Source organism: Epinephelus lanceolatus, chromosome 1, assembly GCF_041903045.1.
Source record: "Epinephelus lanceolatus isolate andai-2023 chromosome 1, ASM4190304v1, whole genome shotgun sequence".
Classification (NCBI taxonomy): Eukaryota; Metazoa; Chordata; class Actinopteri; order Perciformes; family Serranidae; genus Epinephelus; species Epinephelus lanceolatus.
The window spans coordinates 40,136,080-40,160,844 of NC_135734.1; the positions used below are offsets into that span (position 1 = coordinate 40,136,080).

The 24,765-nt window shown below is 41.0% G+C and overlaps 1 protein-coding gene and 1 long non-coding RNA gene across 2 annotated transcripts in view; one reads left to right on the forward strand and one right to left on the reverse strand.

Moving 5' to 3' along the window:
• The window catches only part of LOC144464226 (uncharacterized), a 67,463-nt gene that overhangs the window by 36,588 nt on the left and 6,110 nt on the right, over window positions 1-24,765 (forward strand). The gene's annotated exons all lie outside the window — the stretch shown is intronic.
• LOC117256505 (plexin-A2-like) overlaps window positions 17,444-24,765 on the reverse strand; it is a 143,820-nt gene continuing 136,498 nt past the window's right edge. Inside the window, exon 32 of the mRNA XM_033625950.2 lies at window positions 17,444-21,049. Within this exon, the coding sequence (XP_033481841.1) occupies window positions 20,954-21,049 (96 nt within the window). The 3' untranslated portion in view covers window positions 17,444-20,953. The remainder of the gene's footprint in view (window positions 21,050-24,765) is intronic.

Genomic DNA, 24,765 nt, shown 5'->3' on the forward strand with positions numbered 1-24,765 from the left:
TACTGAGGCCCAGCCCTACACCCTGTCTTCCACTGGCTACTTTAACCCTTCCTCTGTGCCCCCACCCCTCTAAACGGGGCAAGGCAGACGGAGGGAAGGAGGAGAATGAGGTCTTGTTGGGATGTTGTGTATTTAAAAAAAAAAAATGTGTGTAGCATTCTTCAAATGCCAATCACTATTTACATCTACATTATATAGGCACCTTCAATGGTTGAATCCACTACCAGTAGGCTGCAGTGTGTGTGATGTGTGTTGTTGCACTGCAGAATAAGTTTTGGTGGTCAATGCTCATTATTTCGTCCTTTGCTTGCTTGAGCTGTGAACCCTATCTGGATGGCAGCGGTAATCCACTCCACAATGAAAGGTGATAGCTGACAATAGGGTGACACTCTGGTCCTTAATAGGCTTATGGAGATAGACCGTGGAGCAGAACATCATACTCGAAACAAAAAGTGCGATCCACTGTTATGCAAATGGTATTAATCCATTTCAGTGGCACCGAGCCCCCACCACTCAGCAAGGCCATCAATCAACAACAGCCGTCCCACTGGTGAAGACGCCACAGGATCCGTTTAAGTATTTCACACTTCCACAGAGTCCTGAAAGCACCCAGCCCCCCGCCCCTGCAATTTGGGGATCTTTGCTTTACTTTTGTTAGCTCTGCTGCTAGCTGTTCTCATGCTCTCTGTAAATCACACATCTGGAACCACTGGCGAAGGTATGCTAAGTGACTTGTTGAAAAAAAAAAAAAAAAAAAAAGCCCCATCCTCCAAGACAAAGAAAAAAGTCGCAACAACACAGAGTCGAGAGAAGTAAACTGGGCCACCACAGCTACATCTTACACACTTGAGAAATGCTCTTGTAATTTGATACCAGTCCCAGTGCCCAGGGTCCCCCCTTGTCCCTGTTTTGGCCCCATCCTCCCCCCACCATCACCCCATTTCCTCCCTGTTATCCCCCCCTCCTTCCCTCTTGCCAGACCCCTATCAAACATTCAGCTCAAACAGCAGGGCGTTGAGGTGGGCAATTGGCCCCTCACTGTGACTCAAGATGAGCTTTGCTGAAAACCCGAAGAGAATAATCAGTGGTGTGCCCATTACAGCAGCCACAGCTGGACAGCAGCAGTCATGTCACCCCAGTAAAACATTCATTAGACTGTTAGCTTGTTAAGTATTTCTGCTACTGGAGTCCTCCTGAATCACTGTTTCCTGTCAGATGGCAGTAAGGCAGAATAGAGTGGCAATTTTTTTTCCTTTGTATATTCTTCCATGTACTCCGCTCTTGCAAGGAGCTCAGTACCCTGATTTTTACCTGTAATTTGTGACTGAAAGGAATACTTCACATCTCAAAATGACCATTTGTATATCAATGACTGACCCCGTGATAAATTGAATTTGTAAAGGAAAACTTGTGGGGTTTTTTTGGCATACCTCCAGGTGAATGACGACTCCAAATGCTGAGAAAATTCTGGATACACTGAAGTAAAAGGGGTCCGCATTTAACAACAGCAGAACTATATCAAAACATCTGTTTACGAACTCTCCCACAACTCATGCTGTATAATCCAAGTCTCATTTATTCAGTCACATGCTCAGTACTTTTCAAACATGCAATTTCGCTGAAACTATTTGAAACAGGACAAAAAGTGAAACGCATCTATGGTCTCTTCACAGCCAAACTCCATTGACAAAAACCGTACTTTTACCCGACTGAACACAGGAGCTGCTGGTCTTCCGCTGTTACCTTTGGTTAGTTAGTTTGTGTTATTGTGTGACTTTGGTGTTTTAAAGGGTTAGTTTGGATTTACCAAAGTTACACAATAACACAAATAAACTAACCTATCGAGGAGGCGGTAGACCAGTAGCTCTTGTGTTCAGTGAGGTAAAAATCAGTGTTTTTGTCAATGGAGTTTGGCTTTGAAGAGACCATAGTTACGTTTCACTTTCAGTTCAGTTTTAGGGTGCTTTCACACCTGCCCTGTTTGGTTTGGTTCAATCAAACTCAAGTTCATTTGCCCCCTAATTGCAGTCCGTTTGGGCAGGTGTGAACACAGCAATCACACTCGGGTGTGCACCAAAACAACCAGACCGAGACCTTCTTGAAGAGGTGGTCTCGGTTCGGTTACAAAGAACTCTGGTGCAGTTCGTTTGTGGTGAGAACGTGTTACGACCTTGATCTGAACCAACTGCAGTCACATGACACATTATTTGTGTAAAACATGAGCATGTTACAGTCCTGGAGGATTATTAATGTGCGCCTCCTCCTGTACTGCCTTAATATCCACATTCAGCACATCCAATGCATCAAAACATTGTTTTCTAGTTGGAGCCGCGCCTCGTTTTCAAACTGTATGGTTTGACTAAAATGAACAATGACAGCAATATAGTCCACGATGAGCAGCGCTAAAATCAACCTGCGTAGTTGTCCCTCCATTGTGACATTGGACAGTGTCACATTTATCTTGCAAGTGTACTCTTCTTCAACGTTTGCTTTACTTCCTGGATTTTTCCCACATGGAAATTCTGACCAATCAAGAGCAGCTTTCTCACACAAGGCATTTTATCTGGTCCGCTTGTAAATACTGCCGTGAAAACACCAACCAACTCTAGGCTATTATGCAACTTCGTAACAAAATGAGTCCCTGATTTGGACCAAAGCAAGCGAACTCTAGGTCTGAAAGCACCCTAAATATTAAGGTTTAGTGAACATGCATGTGTCTGGGTAGCATTTGACTGGATAAATGAGATGCATGAGTTGTGTGAGAGTTTGTAAATGGACGTTTTGATATAGTTTTGTTATTGTTAAAAACGGACCCCTATGACTTCAATTCAATCAAGAATTTCATTTTAGTGACAGCTCAAGAACACCATGAGAGACTTTCTCCGAATTTGGCACAAACATCCACTTGGACTCAACGATGATGACGTAATTTTGGTGGTGCAAGGCCAAGGTCACTCTGACCTTGCGTCTGTCTTATTCTTATAAAAGCAAGAAGGCCTTGAGGGAATTTCCTCAAATTTGGCACAAACGTCCACTTATGCTCAAGAATAAACTGATTACAATTTGGTGGTTGACGGTTAAGGTCAGTGTGACTCCACAAAACATGTCTTTGGCCATAACTCAATAACTCATAACTTCAATTCAATCAAGAATTTCTCAGAGTTTAGATTTTTCTTTGACCGGTGTCATGTGAGAAAATCAGTTTTCTTCTCAAATTCAGTGTAACACATGGTGAGTAATTGATGTACAAATGGTCATTTTTAGAGGTGAAGTATTCCTGTGTGTATATATAGGAAATGGGTGTTTTCATTCTTGCCTTTTGTGTCATTATGAATTAAAGATAACAATATCTCTGTGTGAAAGTACAGTCAGAGATCTTTTACCGTTCACCATCAGATACCCAACAGAAGACAATGGAGGTGAAGAAATCTGTCTTCCGTTGTGACAGCGTTTGGTTTAAAGTGTCACAGAGAAGCTCGTCATGGTCACAGAGCAGGAAACAAACACAGCCAGCAAGTGCGCTCCTCCTACAACCTTACAGAAAGCAAATCTGGTAAACATTTCTACCGCTGGCGTCCTGTGATTTAAAGCCTATAGGCCTGGCTTCATATGGCTTTATTTGTTTATAGTATATTGTCTGTTCTGCACATCTGTTGCAGCTTACGGAGTTTAAAAACACAGCCTCCATTTTCCTTTTAACTGCCGCACTGTTTCTTCAGTAACAGTACATTGCAATCATCGTATATCTGCTGGTGTTGTAGATTATTCCTGACAGCAGTGTGTATTTTGGTTTAGCTTACAACTGTGTCTTAACCAGATTTGAGGGTTTGCGCTCTTCGGTCCCATGCGTTGTGTGTATACACCTCGGAGGAGCGTGTGTGTAATGTCTTGTGAAATGTATGATGGAGTGTCTCAGGAGAATATAGGCAACCGGATTCAATATCAAAAGAGAAGCAATGTGCTTTTGTGCTGGTACTTTCTCATGAGGAGTCCCCTTTAGATTTACCCTATACTTTAAAGACCACAAAAATGCTGAGCCGTTGCCAAACATTTTGTGAACATGTATTTTTTTTTTACTCGCATGCATGCTTTCTTTTTATTTTCTCTTTTCTTTTTTTTTGTTACAGTCAAAGCATGTGAATTTACACATGCACATCTGTTTCTGATCTATAACAGAAAACAAAGCATATTGTCCGTGATTAGTTTTGGAGGCAAACTGCTGAAAGAGACATTGATGTTACAACCTGTTTTCTGAAAACATGGGACATTAAAGCCGTAGTTGTTAACGTTTACCAAAAACACCTTTTTATGCCATGGTGCAGGCGACAGCCATGGTGGATGGCATTATGTTTTCAGGTTGTCTGTCCGTCCAATTCTCATGAACGCAATATCTCAAGAACCCTGAGAGAAATTCTCTAAATTTTGCAAAAATGTCTCCTTTGACTCAACGCTGAACTGATTCAATTTTGGTGGTCTAAGGCCATGGTCACTGTTACCTTGCGTCCATCTCATTCTCATGAAAGCAATATCTCAAGAAGGCCTTGAGGGAATTTCCTCAAATTTGGCACAAACATCTACTTATACTCAAGATTAAACCGATTAGATGTTGGTGGTCATAGGTCAAAGGTCAAGGTTGCTTTGACCTCATCTTTTTCGTTTTAGTGAACGTGATAGCTCAAGAACACCATGAGAGACTTTCTCCGAATTTGGCACAAACATCCACTTGGACTCAACGATGATGACGTAATTTTGGTGGTCCAAGGCCAAGGTCACTCTGACCTTGCGTCTGTCTTATTCTTATAAAAGCAAGAAGGCCTTGAGGGAATTTCCTCAAATTTGGCACAAGCGTCCACTTATGCTCAAGAATAAACTGATTACAATTTGGTGGTCGACGGTTAAGGTCAGTGTGACCCCACAAAACATGTCTTTGGCCATAACTCAAGAATTGATGTTCTATTTATGACAGAATTTGGCACAAATGTCGAATAGGATAAAATGATGACATTTTATATCCAAAACGTAAAAGGTCAACTTCATTGTGACAGCATTGTGTTCTGAAAAAGTACTTTTCTGGCCATTATTCAATGTCATATCTCAGGAACAGAAGGGGAGACATTTGGTTAGATACTGAATTGGTGACACTAATCTTGGGTGCCCACCTTGAAACTGTGGTGATTGTGTGGATCTTCTGTGCTGCTGGGGTGAAGCTGTGCGTGAGGCATCTATGAAGTCACAGACATAGATGTAAACTGTAACTGCAACTTGACTGGTTCAGGGAGACATTCCTCTAAGAGGCGGTAATTCTAGTATTCATAGTTAATGAAACTGTCAGTATATCCTGACAAGAGAAAATGAGACAGATAATGTGAAAAAATAATGCTCCTCTGCCTCCTCATAGTGCTTCTATTGGCATTTGCAAGAAGCCACCATGTCAATCACTGCTTGTGAACTGTGGTTAAACTGTCAACCAAGGCAGCGCTGATCAATATAAAAAAAGATTCTGTTACTGCATTGCCTATATCTTGACTTAAAGGTTTTCAGAAACGTATTTCAGTGTACTGTTTAGCTGTAAAATGATAAAGTTTGTGACCCTGCTCCCAAGTTGAAAACAGCCGAGCTGAAACGAAGCGCCACCACCAGCCGAAGTTAAGGTTCTCAATCAAGGTGGATTTATACTTGTGCATCAGCTCTATGGAAAACCTACGCCATAGCCTACACATGTGGCCAAGATTAGTTGATTCAAAACACACATTAAACACACATTAAACACACAGTAAACATGGCTTAATAGAGACAGTTTCAAACACAAGTACACAAACCAGCTTCACTATAACTCACAGCATTCATAGGCAAACACTTGGCTTTATCTGGACACATTTTCCCCACAAATACAACATGCTAATGTTATTAGCAAAAGCCTATGGCATTTTAAATTGTATGAATTAGCTTAGTGGCTACCAGACATTTCCTCTACTCATATGAAGCCAGGGACAACAGCAACATTTAAAGGGCCAGTGTGTAATATTTGGCATGGTTTTTTGTCAAATCTGAATCTGAATATTCTACCCATTAATATGTTAATAAGTGTATAATCGCTATAAAATAAAATCTGTTTGGTTTTCGTAGCCTTATAATTATGCTTTTATATATATATATATAGCAAGGGCCTTGCTTTAGAGAGGTCGCCATCTTGCGCTGCCATGTATGTACGGCAGACCGAGCGGACAATCCAGCCAGCCAGAGAACGTGTTTCGCGTGTATAAATGAACCAACGAAGACAGCAGAAGGAAGGAAGAAGGAGGAGGAAACAGCAGAGAGTGTTAGTAGTTCGTCGATAGAGAGTAGTGAAAAGTTTTTTAGTTATAAAGTTTGCGAATGGACCACACTTACCACGCAACAGGAGAGAATGAACCTGAACCGTCATCTGCGAGGAAAAGAAGATGCAGCTTCACTCCTTGTGATGCACTCTCTGCGGCGCTTTTCCTCCTGATGATATATCTCCCCAGCGATGGTAGCACCGAATCCCATTCTGTGCATTCAGCCTCTCTTCTCGCCCGCTCAGCATCCAACACATGGAGTTCCTCATCTGTATGCTCCGGCTCAAACAGGTATGGCTCTGGGTCTGTGTCCGCTACAAGAAACTCTTCAAAATCGCGTTCAAAGTCGTCCATTGCTGCTACTATAGTCCGGAGATATTGCTAGGCTAAATAAACAGCTGAGCTCTGTTTACAGGCTACGCTGTCAGTCAGTGTGCAGGCTGGAGATTGGCGGAGCAGAGAGGGGAGGGGGTACCCGCTAGGTATTGTAAACGAGTATGTGTGTATGGAGTGTGTGTGTCTGTTACGCTAGAAGAGTCAGAGTTTGGGACGGAGTCTTTTACCCCCTGGAGTGTTACCGGAGTTTTTGGAGTGCTCAAATAAACGGGCCTTTTTCCCGAACGCTCCTCTGGTCTCCTGCTCGTGAGGGATTCATTACAATATCGTAACATGGTTTAGATTTCTAAATAAACATTCACCTCGTCGCTAGATAGACCTACTCCTGAAAAACTCGTGCGCAAGGCTTTTTGTCCCTACGAGGCCACCGTCATTTACCCGACAGGAGGGGTGAGCGAGTGAGCCCTGCAATCTAGAATTTGACCACTGATGTCACTGTTTTCAACCCATTTTACACAGTGGCCCTTTAACAAAGGTACATAATGTGGCTCCATTACAACTCACAAGGTTCACTGACAAAACAACTGTCTTATACTAAACATTTTCCAAACAAATACAACATGCTAACTTTATTAGCACAAGCCTATGGCATTTTACATTGTATAAATTAGTCTAGCGAGTAGTGGAGATTCCCTCTACTCATATGAAGCCAGGATAAATCACACACACGACTTAAAATACTATTTTAGTGGAGGCTTTACTGTCTTCACAATTCATTGTTTCTTATCTGTGAAATTAAAGTAAATAAAAGCTTTGTTTCCACTGAGGGAAATGGTTTAAGCTTACAAAAATAGACAGGAAGTCTGCGTCACCACGATGTGTACCATTCTGGGGAAGTGCACTTGAAGCTACGGCGTCAGCTCTACGTCGACACAGAGCCTATGCTGTAGGTACGGTAGTGTCAAATAGACAGTGGATTCTTGCAAATGCCATTAGGAGCACTAGGAGGAGACACAGGAATATGATTTTTTTCCCCACAGATTATCTGTCACATGTACTTCTTTCAGGTTGTACTGACAGTTTCAGAAAACTTCTCCAGGGCATCAGTTAGACTCTATCTTATTTGCTGGTAAATTAGTTTGGTTTCTTAAAAACACAAATTTTAAAAACCTTAATATTTCACTTCTATGATGTGTTTTAGGCAGAAGGTCACAGATGTTTTATCCAAGAAGTCTTATTTTTTGGTAATGGAAGTTTAAGCTGCTAATTGGACACCCCTAGGATCACTGAGGCTTGGCTGACAAATCAGTAGGCTATTTTAAATGGCAGATCCACCTTACTAACTAGAGAGCTAATTAACAGAATATGTCATGGATTATATCCTCAGAAGACTTCTGTTCTTAGTTTCTACAATTTACAAGATTTTAAAGCTTAAAAATTTAAAGCCTTACTGATAAGTTCAGTATCTCATGGGAGACAGAAACTTTAGATTACGGCTTTGTTTAAAACCTAAATCTTCCAAATGTTTTGCAGTACCAACAGTGTCGGTATTTATTCTGTCTGAGAGGAAGAGTTCACCAGCAATGGATTATTTGTGCGCCCAAGGCAGAGCGTTGAACAGGAAGTCGTAAAACAGCGACTCTCCTAATGTGACGATCTTTTGTGTGGAGAGAATTTCTTTGCCACACGTTCATAATTACCAGTGTAACTTCAAAGGTTCATGGTTTTGTTTTGACTCAAGAAAAAGCAATTGGGATGCCCTGCTAAATTAAGGGTGAGGACTTTTTTTGAAGTCTTTATTGAAAGGGTGTTCCTAATTCAATTTTGGTTAATATGTTTGTGCACATGCAGACACACAATTGCAGAAACACACATACACACTGTTTTATGGCGCTTTGAAAATGGGTGCCATAAATCCCACAAAGCACACCGATTGGGTACATAGGAGGGGAGCCTGTCTTGAAGTGATTTCATGAGAGAGGAGCTGAGAAGGAGGGAAAGTGAGGGGAGGTTTGGGAGGAGGAGGAGTAGTGGGAGGGGATTTAATTTCAAACTGCAGCAAATGTTGACCGTTACCTTTCGGGGTTGAGCACCGCAGGTCTCTGCCCTCGAGTGAGCGGGAACAAGACAAAAGAAATTCGGAGGAAAGGAAGTGCTGTGTTGATGAAGTCACTTCTTCCCAAAACAAAGTGTGTGTCAAAGGCGTCCCCTGTGTGGGTTCCCCTCACAGTCTCGGGGTACAGTCTGGGTTCGGGGTATGTCTGTGTCATGACCTGCAGGACCACCACGACGCTCTGCAGATGTTCCATACTCACCACATTCACACACACACACCCACGGGCGGCAGAGCTGAAACAGACACTCTCTGTCACTAGCACATGCTTACCCTTTGCCCTCTTCCTGCATCACATTTTCACAGCCTCTCAAATGATCTTTCTCTCTTCATCCAAGTTTGTGCTGGAAACAGTGAATGAATGAAGAAAGCTCATTCTGTCTCAGTTGGCCTGTTTCCAAGTCTAGCGTGCGATAATAACTTTGGCCAGAAGATGGCACCACTACACTGGTGTGCTGTCCAGATAAACCCACTGGACATTAGCGTCATCAGTGCATCGGCAAACCCCTCAGTTATTGCTTCATACTGTCGATTTCTGTGGAACTGAAAGCTCTCCCACCTGCACGTATTAAAAGAATCCAGCTGTTGCTGTTAGTCGGTGAGCAATGAAGGCAGTTATGACCAAAAGTCTGCAAGTGACTGTGTCATTTCTAGTGGACAAAAGAGAAATTACCACAGCAAATTGGGGAAATAAAATGCCGTCATGGATTACCTCATCCCATAAATCCTCATACAAGTTGTTGCTGATAGAGGCTGAGCTGTGGTCATTTGAGATTTATTTCTATACAGTCATCAGGGGATTTTTTTGTGTCCTGGTTTGGACAGCTGTCTTTTGTCCTTGGCAAGAACAAACATATCAGTGCCTGTTTGATTGTGTGCACTCTGATAATGCACTGTGCATTTAATTAAAGCAGCAGGAGACTGATGCTCGCAGACCTCAGTAGCTTGGAGGCTGTGTTCCAGGGATCCTTCAGGGAATTTGAGGCTTGTAGTGGGTGTGTACATTATAGAGGGGGGAAACAAAAGTATGACACATTTGTATCTGTAGCCACTGATAGTGGCTGCTTGTGTTCTCCCCAGCTGAAAGGAACCACAACCCCTAAAGAAAAGCAACTGTATAATGTGTATAAAAAGATGTGCCGTTATCGCACAGTCCTGCACAATAATACACTGCAGCCTCAAACATTACCACTGATCACTATGTACTGTATATATCAGGACCTCCAGGATTTTGCTGCCTTTTATGGGGGATTGTTGTGGCCAAAAATGCCTGATCTCACAGCATCTTATCAAAAAAAAGGTGATGCATATGCAGTGTTTATAGGCACTTTTTTTTGCAATGGAAATTGAAAAAATAGTTGCATTTCTTTGAATTAAAATTCATTAACAATCAAAGTCTTCTCATTCCAGTGAGAGTAAGACCGCACTGTTCTGAGTTTGTGATTTATACAACACTTGCGTCACCCCAGACCATACATATTTAATCTAACTCACCTTGATTCTCTAAGCACGTGCAGCAGATCTGGATGCAACATCCTCTGTCATGGTGATTTATCATGTCTGTTGTCAGCACATTTCAGCCATTCTCCAAGTGTGTTTTTGTGGTAGTAAAGTGTTTCTCAATCAGTGTCATTTGCGTTCTACCACAACGCTGCACACAATGGAAAACAGCTTACCACTGTGTGGATGGAGAACATCAAGGAATTGCCTTGCAGTCTTTAGCAGTTATTTTTGCCGGTAAATTTGAGACATTTGTGTTGTATGGCTTGGTGCTGTTGTGCGGGGTGCTGCTATGATTGGTGAAACTCAATGGAAACTAAAATAATTGGTCAAATTTCTGAGAAAGTTGCTGTAATTGGACACAATCTTAATCTTAAATGCTATATCCTAGGCAACTGGGCTTGCTTGAGTTTCTTGAAGACGTTTCGCCTCAAGGCTTCCACAGTTCTAGAGCCTCTTGGATGAAAGGTGGAACGTCCTCAAGAAACTCAAGCAAGTCCAGCTGCCTACGATATAGCACTTAAGATTACCATGACCTGGATGACTGAGAACCTTCACTGACATTGGACAAAGTTCGCACAGAAGTCACAGGGATTGGTTTAATATAAGCTTTAATCAGGTTATATTTAATGTGGGATTATTTCACTGCCTTTAAGGGCTGCAACGAATCATTATTTTTATCATCCATGAATCTGATGATTATTTTTTAATGAATTCATTAGTCAGATTGCTTCTTTCATTTAACCAACAGTCTAAAACCCACAGACATAGACGAGCATAAATACACAAAAGGAGCTATGAAATCCCAACATCTGAGAGGATGAAACCAGTGAATACTTGGCATTTTTGCTTAAAAAATAACAAATAATAATGTCTTTGATTAATTGTTTGTCCAAAACATATTCCACTGACAATATTATGTTGTAGCTAATAGTTGACTGTTGTTTTTCTATCAACAGCTTGATTCGTGTATTGTACCAGTTGTCCTGTTATTGTGTCCACTAGAGGCTGACATTTTTTTGGGAATCCTGTGAAATTCCGATGGTATTCCCACGCGATGGGACTATTCATCACGTGACTGGGACGGGACAGGACAAAAGTCAACGGGGACTGGTGGGACAGGAATCATAATAACAATAGGTCCGTTTTTTTATTTAAATATGCAGGTTTAAATAATCAGGATCAGAATCAGAAATATTTTATTGATCCCTGAGGAGAAATTGTGAATCGTTACAGTTGCTCTGATGTGAAGAATAGAGAATTATAAGAAGTAAGAATAAAGTATGAAATGGAAGTATATAGATATAAAGCAATAAAATAAAATAGAAAAATGAAATAGAATAGAACTAAAAATGTAGATTAAATAAAAAATAAAAAATAGAATGTGCATTATGCTACAGTGTTTAACACTAGTATTTATGATATGAAAATATTAAAAATAAAATATTTTTTTTTTTTTTTTTTATGGGAATGGGTTCCCATCCTGTAGTTTTCTGACTTTTTTTTTTACTTGGTCATGGGATTGGGAGGAGACGGGACTTTTCCGTGGGATGGGGCAGCAGTGTAAACCCACTCCTTTGTCACCCTCTAGTGTCCACCGCTGTGTCTGTATACATAGTTGTATTATTACCTCCGCCATGGAGGTTATGTTTTGGTTCAGGTTTTTGGTTTGTTTGTCTGATTGTCAGCAGGATTACGGAAAAACAATTGGCCCAATTTTAGAAGAGTGTAGCATGGGCCAAGGGAGAACCCATTAAATTCTGGAGTGGATCCAAGTAAGAGGACGGATACACTAATTATTTTTCACTTTGGCTAACATTGCGAGACGGGGTATTTGGCGCTAGCAGAAGTGTGTGCTCTCTGAGTGACCTTCTTGTTTGATGCATGTAATGATATGATAACACAGCTAGTGCCACTCACCACTCTGGACTAAAGGACGTTGAAGCAGCCTTGTCCATTGACTATTAACAAAACTCTGCAGGATTGTTCAAGGTGCATAGAAATTCCAAGGCCTTTTTTCCATTCAGCATTTATTCCACAGTTAGAGCCACAGTGTGAATTATTCTTCAAGATCTGCAGTCTGTGCAGAACGTCCATTTTCCCCCGAATCAAATATTCCGGGCAGCAGGAGAAGCCAAGGATCTGTTCTACCAGCGATTGCACAGAAATTGAGTGTTGCACTGTTATTTCACTGTACGTCACAATATGGTGTCATCAATCACGGGCCAAAACATGATTGAGATATTATGACAACTGTCAGGGGTTGATAGAAGAATAATGGCTTTCTAATGGCTGTAGTCGCTCCATAAACCTGTTTGCTTCCATCCAACCACACAGTCTATCAAGAAGATATCCTGCGGCTCTCTCAGCTGTCAGTAGAGGAGGTTTGAGTCCTAATGATCCTCCTCCTTGTGTGTGTGTGTGTGTGTGTGTGTGTGTGTGAGGAGTAAGTGAGTGGGAATCGCTGGCTGCTGAGTGTAGGTACTCTGACAAGCAAAGAGAGAAGAGAGGAAAGACGAGGGGTTAGAGCCTGGCAGGTGTACAGAGGACCCTTCGATATGCTGATGACACCCCCACCTGGATCTGACAGGTATAGGTTGGGAGGCCTGGATGTTCATGCAGCCGTCTTCCTCCTCCCTCCTCCCTCCTCCCTCCTCTGCCTCTGTTTGCCCAGAGCCCCGAGGGTTAAACATGAATAATAAATTCTGGCTCCTTATGGCAAGTGCTCAGGAGCCCCTATATGCTGCTCACATGCCATACCAAATACTGTCACAGCAGGACAGCAGTGCAAACTATTCTTCATTCCGAGAGGCTGTTCATCACATGGTGTTTTGTTTTGTTTTTTCTCTTATAGAATTCAAAGAGAAGCTAATTTTCTCCAGGATATTTCTTTGTTGTTCTGCAAGCTCAACTCCCTTTTTGATATCAAAAGTGCTTCTCTCGTCAGACAAGGTGTGTTTGAATGGTGCCGTGTGCTGCATTTGTAAACATCAGATTTCCTTTGTATGGTTGCAATAAAAACCCTGTCTCCAGAAATTATGTTTGTATAATAACTTATATCACTGGATTGCTTTCATGACTACGTTATGGTGACAACACAATTACTGACTGGATTCTGTTCAGAGACAACATTACTTTGAGTTAATGAAACACTACATTCATGTGGATTTGCAGGAACATGGTCAGTGGGAGGTGGAGATACAAAGTGCAGGACTGCAACACCAGAACCTCAGGTTCATGTCCAGACTTCTGGCTTAAGTTTAGGCAACAAAAGCACTTTGGTAAAGGTCAGGGAAAGATCATGATTTCGGTTAGATGTTAATAATAATGCTGTAGCCACTTGAATGGATAGTGTAGGGCAAGATTGCCTGTTTCGGCAAAAACAAATGAAATGCATTTTCACTGAACTTTTTGCTGATTAGTTTAGTATCAGCATTTTTGTGACTTGCCAGGTACCTTAATTGCAATACTTCGAGTGAGTACACTGCTATCTGTATCTGTTTAACTAACCTAATTTCTGTATCTGTATCTGTACTTGGAATCAGCAGAGTGTAAGTTATAAGTGGGTGAGACCTAACCAGAAATTGTTACTTAAAGCCTGAAATTGATATGGGTTGGTCAGTTGCTGTACTTATTAATTATGAGAAGACATATTAACAGACTGATTTTCTGCTAATGTTGGGCCGTTTTGCTGGCAAGCTGTGAGCGTTTATACACACAGAGCCAGATTGGCGAGTTGATCCGAGGTGCCCAATTTTCCGCCTGGTAGGGTAGTCATATTGGCGGAATCCTTTTAGTTTAGAAAGACCGAAGTGCCCTTCCGCAAGGGGCAGGGCTGGCAGGAAACAGCTGATAGCAGGAATTATCGAGCAGCTAGTAGCAAGAGGGAAACGCAAACCTGACAGACACTGTAAAGATGAGCAACTGGGGAGACAAGGAATTGCGCGCCCTCCTTGTCCTCGCAAACGAAGAGGCCATTAACTGTCAGATGACGGGGACGGTGAAGAACGGGCCGACTTATGAGAGAACTGCCAAAGGACTGACCAGCCGCAGCTTCCCTCCCACGTCACTGTTTACGTCACACGCTGAGCTACACGTTTTGTACTTGCTCACGCCCCCCATTGCCCCGAAAAAGGCGCATTCTGTATAAACAAAAGTAGGTAGGCGGCATTTTGCCACACTCCCCGGTTTTGTTTTTATACTGCCAATGCTGAAAAAAGACTGATTGGGCTTTCCCAAATTTGCACAATTCCTATCTAGAAAGGGCTAGAGATTGAGCAAAGCAAACCCAATGAGGAGTTGCCTTCGTCACAAGTGGAGACATTAGCACATTTTACTCGGCTGATGCTCGTATTTGTAAAACGTACATTATATGTGCCAGATGCTCGTTTCAGCTGAGTGCTCAGCTCAACCCTAGTTCAGTCAGAAATACCCTCGTCATAGATTTAACCATTCATTGCAACAAATGGAAATGCAGTTATACTTGGTACTGATGGCTCCACTCTGAAGATGGATCATGCAAGCAATACAGGGAGTGCAATGCAGAAAACCCCCAGGGTGTACAAGAGTGGGCCCAATGCAAGATATGAAATACCCTTTTAACCCTTTTAACCTTAAAGACATGTTAGGACTCTGAATTAGGAAGGTGGAGGCTGGGGTGGAGGAGGCAAAGCTTTGCTGGCAGCAGCAGTGTGTGGCAGCAGTAGTGCAGCAGGTATCAGTGAGTAGGAGGCCATATTTAAATGGACTGCTTTATTGTGAGAACGGCTGTGATTGGTGTGTGACTGATTAGAAGCAATGATTCAATCAGCTGTCTGTCAGCTGGTTACAGCTGAGGTGTATGACCTCCGTGTCCTGCAGGAACTAACGCAAAGCTTCATTTTTATAGAGAACATAGTTCGTTGAGGACTGCGTTTCCCACAAAATCTTATTGGCTGTTTCAAATTGAGGAGACACGGCTGTGCAAAAAATAGTTGATGTCACTGTTAAAATTGTCTTTGACAAGATAAAAAGCCATATTTCCCGCAAACCCTGTTACTTTCTGACATACGGTCAAGAAAACCTAACACATTTTCTTTTCCTGTGCCACTATTTTTAGATTTTTAATTTTTAAATTTTTATTATTATTTTCTCATTTTTTAGGAAGATAGATAACCTGTAAGTAATGGTTCCATTGGTGCTTCTTTTGCTGCCTCACACTATGAAAAGCTTTAGCTGTTTATTTTGGAAATACAACGCCCTCTTCCTGTGCAGCACTAAAACAATCCAATACACGTAAACCCAACCTGGCAGCATATTACTGAATTTCTGCCCAATGCAAACTGTGTGTAATTTTCTCAAAAAATTGCTGATTAATTTATTATTTACAACAATAAAACTTATATACTGTTGTGTGGTTAATTCATGTTAAGATATTACATTTTAGCACCTTTTCAACAACATAAGGATCAAATGTAATGCACGTTTGTCAAACTCCAGATAAAATGTTGTAATTCTAGCTTCAGTATTGTGATATATTTCTGAGTGAAACAGGACAGGCAGGTGGGACTTAACACTGGGAGGAATCCAATTTGATTGTGGGAAAGTGGGCATGTCATAACAGTCATAACAGTGAGGCTGTGACAGTGCAACACCAGCGAGGTAATAGCATCCATCAGGGAGCAAGAGACAAAGCACACTGTAGGCTGTGCTCCATGTAAGGTTAGTTGCTGAAACAGTCCACTGTTAAGATCCAGGCTCACCAAACTTTTCTCGCAGAAGTAGCAGTGATGAAGGCTCCATGCTGCATTGCCTGACATCATCATGTCCCTCAGACTGTCCTGATGCTAGTTAGCCAGTTAGCACATTAACAACACAATCCAATGTGGAAAGAACAGAGCATATGTACAGTGTGCCAGTGAACAATAACACAAACCATTAGGAAACGTTTCTGCTAATGAGCTCAATGGCTAAAGAAAAATAATCTGACCTCATATAACAAGTTTGTTTTGGTCTCACTCCCTCTTGACTTTAGCTCTTTGTTTACTTTCCTCACTTCTGTTTCTTTTGTCGTGCACTGAGCTGAACTGCCAATCAGTGATTTCATTCACCAATGGGCTCTGGTGTTGCCGTTGCCGATTCAGAATGCTGAATTGGGCTAATAAAACTGACAAGGGGGCAACGACTGGGGCGTCAGATGCTCACCGAAGGCCCAACATTGACTGACGGCTGACCAGTGGTTTGTTGTTAAAATGACTTGTGCACAATCCTGAGCTGTCAGAAACCACTTTCCTCAAAGTGAATCAGTTCTTGCCAGTGTTCCTGTACCCACGGTCTTTTGGGTAAACAAAGACACACTGACGTAGCATGCTGTTGCTCGTTAGCTAAAAGCGCTAAAAGTTGCAGATTGATTGATGGGTGGATGATATTGTTGGTTGAAATTGGTTGGTACTAGCTTACATAAGTGCAGGTTGTATTTTATTTTACAGTAAGAAAACATGATTTGATTTTGATAAAAGAATACAAATAAATTGTTTGTTTTTTTTCTTTTATTTAAAAGGGTCAAACAAGCATTTTTCATTTCATCTTGCCTTAAAGGGCTTACTAAAATGTTTCATAATATAGGCTACTAATGTAGTATAAATTTGCTCTTAGTGTATGGGGATACTGTTATGTTAAATAATTAAGTCACACAAAGCAGGAGCACAGCTTGTGTGTGGATGGCTAATGTCATTTGTGAATGTGTCCAACAATTATGTTAATTTCTAAGTACAAAGCTGAATGATAGACGTACCCCTGGGACTCTCTGATCTCTGACATCACCGTCTTGCCTTTAGAGCCCTTTCATGAAAACCCAATAATAGTTTGACTGCTGAATTATTCTCGTGCTCCACTAACACAATCAGAATCGATTATCCAATTATGTGTGGCTGAGTCCAGATTGGCTTGGAAGTGATGTAATCTTTAACAGCAGCAGACATTTAATCTGAAAAACACAAACGTAGAAGCTCAGTGTTCATGAACTGTGGCTCATATATGTTTCTTTGGACAATCAGCTGTCTTGTTTTATGTATTGCAGTATTATCAGTCAAAGTGTGTGCTTCATTTTAGGATTTAACACCTATAAATATGGAGAAATTATGTTTTAAGCATAATTTTTAAAAAATTTAGCATCACCACAAAAGAAACCAGGCGAAAATCATTTTCATCAGCTGCGCATTTAATGTATAACAACAGTACAAAGTGAATCTTTTGCTTGCAAAATAGGAGTGTTTCTTTATATACAGTATTTATACAATAATATATAGTTTAAAAAACATTACAGTTCAAACGTCTGACAGTTTATTGCACAACACATTTATAAATTATCGTCATCAAACCACACATGAAACAGATGAGTTCTCTGTCATATTTCAACACTTAACAGGAAATGTATTTATTATTTATATTATCTTATCTTGCTCTTCTAGCTTAGCATGAATAAAGGTCCTGTGGGGAGTACATTAACCCCACTAATACTGACATGGCAAAAAGAGTAGCGCTCCAGAATGACACTGATAGACAGTCGCGGCGGAGTGAGGAAACAGCCTCAAGCTCAGAAAGAATCTCATCTTTCAGCATTGCAATAGGTGAGATGCAAACAAAACAAAAACCCTGAATCAACGCGATGCCTCAGACTGAATTTTTCATCATGATAATCGTTTGAAAGTTTAGATATGGCACTCTATAAATACAGCAGCAAGGAGACAACAAGCAGTCAGGATAAATGTACACATGGACACAAAATTAAAATTTGTGAATCGTACGCTGCAAGATGAGAACAGTCAGGATGTAAAGCAAAGATAGCGCTTTGTAGTAACAGACAGACATGCAGACATAACTATGGAAGCAAAAATGAGGGAAAAATATATGAATTTTAACAGCCACTTTATACTTAGTATTAAAATCTGAAAACCACTGAATTCATAGCAGTGAAATATTTTACTTTAAAAAACATTTATTTGTTCCGAATTCACCTTTTTGAAATTAAAATTTCTTGATTTGCAATTTCAAAAACTAAATTTGAATAATTTTTTTGTTCATTTAATCATTAATTTTCCATAACCGCTTATCCTGTTGGGGGTCACAGGGGGGCTGGAGCCTATCCCAGCTGACATTGGGTGAGAGGCAAGGTACACCCTGGACAGGTCACCAGACTATCACAGGGCTGACACATAGAGACAGACAACCATTCACACTCAGGTTCACACCTACGGACAATTTAGAGTCACCAATTAACCTGCATGTCTTTGGACTGTGGGAGGAAGCTGGAGTACCTGGAGAAAACCCACACTGACACAGGAAGAACATGAAAACTCCACACAGAAGGTCTCCCCCATCCTGGGTTCGAACCAGGAACCCTCTTGCTGTGATGACAATGCACCACCATGCCACCAACATTTTTGTTCACAAATTTCGATCCAAATGAGGTAAATGGTAAATAATAGGTACAGTCTACTAAGTCTTCATTCATTGTTATTCTTAAAAAGAAATCATTATTTTTGCAAGTTAGACAGTGGGCGAGAGCCTTTTCTACAAATTCAGATCTTGAAATTCAAGTTGAAAAAATTCAAATAGCAACATCCAGGCTACTCAGGACAAGACAGCCAATCAAGCCTGAATGTTTTGACCAATCAAATTTGACTAATATGCTATTTGAATTTTTTCTGACTTGAATTTGTAGATCTGAATTTGACCAATAAAATCTGAGCAACCTGAATGAATTATTCTTTAATTCTTGGATCTGAATCTGTGAACAAAAATAACAAAAATAGCTTTTGAAACTACAAATTAAGGAACTTCATATTTTAATTTTACAGTGGTGCATTTAGAACAAATAAATTCAGATAGCTGCATGGTTTTCAAAGTAAAACATTTTAATGCTGTGAATTTATTTAATGTAGTGGTGTTTAAATGTTAATATTCAGTATTCAGTGGCTGTTAAAATACAAACACGTATGTCTCTTATTTGCTTCCATATTTAATGAATGAACTTTACAAGGACCAACTGCTGGTACCAAACACATGTATCATTAATCATATATCCACTCTGGACAAAATATTAGGAACACTGACTTTCTACTTGAGCTGCAGATTCTCTCACAGCACCCACAGCTCAGATGTCTCCAGGGTGAGAAATCCTTCCAGCTCGTTTCCTGCGTTTAATTTCCAGGTTACGTTGAAAGTGGATTTATCGGGAAAATCAATGAGGCATCAGAGCCTTCATCTAACTTAATCCAAGCAGATTACTTCACAGGAGCAGCAGGTGTTCTTAATATCTCGTACACTCGGTGCATTTCAAGTATCACGCTGAATGTAAACAATGACTGATGAGACGGGGGTGAGGGTGGGGGAGGCGGCGGCGTTGGCCGGGGGTTTGGCTAATCTGATTCTCGATCAGACTTATAGCATCATTAATCATGCTTTCTGTTACAGTTCAATTTGGTCTCCACTTATCTTTGAATGGCTGAATTGGTGGTCTATAGATCATCACTGTACAAAATTCCCTATCTCAAATGGGATCTTTTCCGTACAATGACACGTATGATTAATAGCTTCTACAGGAGCATTTAACATGAATGAAACATGAGACTAATTATATTTGGCACAAAAAGCCAGGGATTGTTTCTGGAAATATCTCCACATATATTTCAATCTTGAAGGTGATGCCTTCGCAGTGTTTTATTATTCAAGAGCTGGACCTGCACCTTGCTGATTCCAAATTCTGTCTCTGCTGTTCAATCCCTGGCAGAGTTGTAATTCGTTAAACAAAAAATACTTCAAGATAGGAAGCTTCAAGTGAGGGGATGAAAAGTAATGATGCCAGAGTCTTTAGTGTTCTCTTTTTTAAGCCTTTAAAAGGCAATAGGAAAAAGGCTTAACACCACAAAAGTACACGTCTCCGCTCCGAATGGCGATGTCACTCCAAGCCCGTGATATGTAGTGCGAATAAGCGTCCTTCATCTTTGACATATAAAAAGTACTTTGAGTCTTGTCTCACCACATGTGCCGTCCCATTAAATTGTCTCCTGTCTTTGTTGAGCAACTCCAGTGACTTTTCAAGTTGAGTCATTCTTAATAAGTGCTGTTCTCTTCAGAGCTCCAGCCATGCCACACACACACACACTTACATACATACATGCGCGCACACACTCACACACACACACACACACACACACACATTTAGTATAAGCACCCACTACAAAGACAAACCATTACCCAGTGGAGAAGAAGTGGCTGCAAATTCAGCAACCGTGATGGCCCAAATCCCCTCTGTGTCTCTCTCGCTATAGGAGTGTTTTAGAAGTTGGGTGTTTGCCTGCTGGAGTTTCTTCTGGAAAAAAACGATGACATTGGATTCAAAAGTCGTTGCTTTGGGACGATCTGTGTGCTGCGCTGTGTGTATGTACATTTGGATGTGTGTATTTATGCATGTGTGTGAATCTCTTTGTGTATGTATTATCAGTTTGTTTATACAGTAGGTCCATTAAGTCTGCAGCGTCTCTGTGTACATCTGTGTGTGTGATTGTATATGTGCATACATAATGTGTGTGTTCATGTGCATATCTGAGTGCCACGCGTGTTGCAGATGGGTTTATAAGTCCTCTGATGTAGCATGTTTCAGTGTGTGTGGTGTATGTTTGTATATGTATGTAGGGGTGTGTGTGTCTCAGCTCTCCATAGACATGGCTGAGATGATCTGCTCCACTTTATAAGCCAACTTCTGCTTCTGGGCCTGTTCATCCTGCTCCAGCGCCTCGATGATCTGAAACACACAGAAACACACACACAGGGGCACAAACTGTGAGGCCGAGGGCTTAAGGCTGGTCAGCTATAGGGAATCATACATACTGTATAAGCACATACATGTTATGAATTAAATACACCAGCAATTTTTACTAGTTATTCTATTTTGATTATGTAATATATTGTATTTGTTTGCTACAGTTGTTTTCGCAATTCAATTTTCAATCATCACTGATTTGATTAATAAGAATTCAATTTATATGTATAAATATGAGAAAAAACATCTGTTATGTAACTCAATTATAAATAAAACTTATCAAGCAAAACATTTGCAGATTCCAGCCTCGCAGATGCAACAATTTGCTGCTTTTCTCAGGTTTATATCTTTGTAAATAAGATATCTACATGTGTTGATGCAACCTTGGGCTCTGGGAAATCATGATTTTCAAACCAAAATCATAAATTGATTCACTGAAAATCAAACACATAAGTCACTGATGAAAATTATAATTAAAGGTCATTTAAAGGTATGCTATGCAGGATTGCAGCATGCAGCACTACTGAAAATAAAAGTAAAAGTCAACCCCAGATTCACTCTCCTTTGTCATTTCAGCATGCTATATTTTTATTTTTTGGCACTTTGTCTCTTGGATGCCTGCTGCTTGCAGTCTGGCACCTGGTCGCTACCTTTTTATAAAGCCCCAACCTCACTTGAGCACTGCGGGGGTGCACATCCAGAAACGTCCCAAACACAGAAAATAAGAAAATGCAGGCAGTGGGCAGAGTCTGCAGAAAAATATCTTGCCACTAACTTCGAGCAGGTCATAAGTGATGATTCAGAGGGATTACTTATGTATGAATCTATCTATTCTCAGTCACTCAGGTCATGGTAATTCTAAGTGCTATGTCGTAGGTAACTGGGCACAACTCAAGCAAGCCCAGTTGCTTACGATACAGAATTTAGAAAAATCCTGCATTGTATATAGAGCAGTTTAACACTGTAAATCCTGTTTGTACCGATGTCCAGACATTTAATTTGTGATGGGCAGGTGTACTCTAAGACCCACTAACATCACCGATGGGTTTGGTTACAGGTGCAACAGAGCACACATCTGACCACACCCAATGTCAAAAACAGTTAAAACAGACCTGAATATTTCAACCAGAGAGGGCAGCAAAACACTGCTTTTTGGCCTGGTATAAAGTTAAACTTGATTTAATTGGAGGTAGCAGTGGTAGCAGCACAAAAGCCATAAACACAATGTTTATACATGATAACCTTATGAAGAGGTTATGACAGACTCATCAGCAAATAGTTTCCTATCTACCCACACAATGAATGCAGAGTAACCTTGCCCTTAATTAAAGGTCCTGATACTTGTGCTCGAATTGACGTCGCACCTATGGGCCTACGCCGTAGCCTGACGTGCACCTCCCCAGAAATGTAACTACATGTTGTGGTGCCGCAGACCTCCTGTCTATTTTTGTAAGCTGAAACCATTTCCCTCAGTGGAAACAAAGCTTTTATTTACTTTAATATCACAGATAACAAACAATAAATCGAAGCTGCCACAAAAATAGCATTTTAAGTCTTGTGTGTGATTTATCCTGGCTTCATATGAGCAGAGGAAATATCCGCTAGTTGCTAGGCTAATTTATACAATGTAAAATGCCATAGGCTCGTGCTAATAACGTTAGCATGTTGTATTTGTTTGGAAAACGTGTTTAGTATAAGACAGTTGTTTTGTCGGTGAACCTTGTGAGTTGTAATGGAGCTGAATTTTGTAACGTTAACTTTGTTAAATGTTACTGTTGTCCCTGGCTTCATATGAGTGGAGGAAAGTCTCCTAGCTGCTCGGCTAATTTATACAATGTAAAATGCCATAGGCTTGTGCTAAAAATGTTAGCATGTCGTATTTGTGGGGAAAATGTGTTCAGCAAAAGCCAAGTGTTTGTCTGTGAATGCTGCGAGTTATAGTGAAGTTGATTTGTGTACTTTGAAATAGTCTCTATTAAGCCATGTTTAATGTGTGTTTGGTTGTGTTTTGAATCAACTGAACTTTACAGCACTTCACAGAAACCCCGCCGTGGACTAGTGTTTTGGAGGTGTAACTGCAGAGTGACACAGACACACTGCCGCACAAGTATAAATGCTCACAATGACATAGGCTACGGTGTAGGCTCTGCATAGAGCTGACGCACAAGTATAGATCCCGCTGAAGAACATTCATACAGTCACAAACCACTATTTACTATGTAAAGATATAGTGGATTAATGACGTCCTGAGCAGAGAATGAAGTTATGCCAAGTCAGTGTGTGTTGCAATCCGAGCTTTTGTGTTCTTTGTTGTAGTAGACAGTCCGGGTGTGTACGCATGTTAGTGCATGTGCGCCCCTGTGTGTGTTTCCCACTAGCTAGCTAATTCTGCACTGCACTCATACACTCATACAACGGTTACTGATGTAAGCTGTAACGACGTCATTACAAAAGCGTAACATCTAGCCCCCCGATGTTATCATTGTTAACTCTGTTGCCATTGTTAACACTGTTCATGCTGTTAGCACTGTTAGCTGCTAGCTGCCGGCTCAGCCACCTCAATATTGAGAACAGCTCCTTTAAAAATTTCGGATTTAAGTCCAATATTCGCTCTCCTTTTAACCCAGTCTCTGCCAGCTCCTGAGAGATTTATCAGGTTCTTTAGTGGCTAAATACTTAGGCTGACCAAACGTCCTCTTTTGCTCGGACATGTCCACTTTTCACGTCCCGTCCGGGACAATTTTATAAATTGATGATAATGTCCGGTTTTCCGTGTGTGTGTGTTAGAGTCGGCACGGGCTGCATATTTCTGTCAAAATCCGACCCGAGCCTGACATTATTTAATTACTAAAGCACTGAGTTTGTGTCACACAGTTGTTATGGTTACAGGCTATTTAACAGGCCAGGCGTGCGCCGTTGGTGCTCAGCGGAGAGGGAGATCTCCGTGTTTGAGACAGGAGTGGGAGGCGGGAGGCGGGAGGCGGAAGGTCCGACGCTTCTAGCGAGGGGAGAGGGAGAAATATAACAAAATAAGATAAAATAGGAAAAACCTGTCTCCCTCTTTTATTTTATTTTCAGCGTTTAATCAAGGCAGAGGCGGGCGGCTGGAGGTCCGAGACTTCCAGCGAGGGGAGCGGTAGAAACAAACAGCCAATGTGTGTCTGTGTGTGTTATGTTCAGGTGTTGTCACGTAAATAACAGTGCCCAAGCAATAAACAGGACAGACAATAGGATTTTTATTTATTTTTACACTACATTTTCACTGAAAGCTGACCAAATCCGACCCGAGCCCGAATACAATTTATACATTTTTGACCAAACCCGGCCCGACCCGTCAGGTACCGTCGGGCTTGGATCGCCACACTCTAGTGTGTGTAGGGGCCTATCTGAATTTCTGTCTTTGAGAGATATTATTTTATAATATAACTGAATTTTCTATCCATACATATAAACTTTAAATATATTAAAATTATAAGGCATCTTTGAGTAAACTGCGAGTATCATTTAAGTAGGCTATGTCGTAGCCGAGTGTCCTCTTTTTTTGTAAATCACCCTATAAATACTCCACTATGATCACCAGCTATTCCCTAACTTTCTGTCTGCTGTTTGGTGCTTGACATGTAGCACAGACAGTTTATCATCAGAGCCGCAGTTGGGTGACAAGTCTTTGTGGATTCACCACAATGAGCGAAACCCCT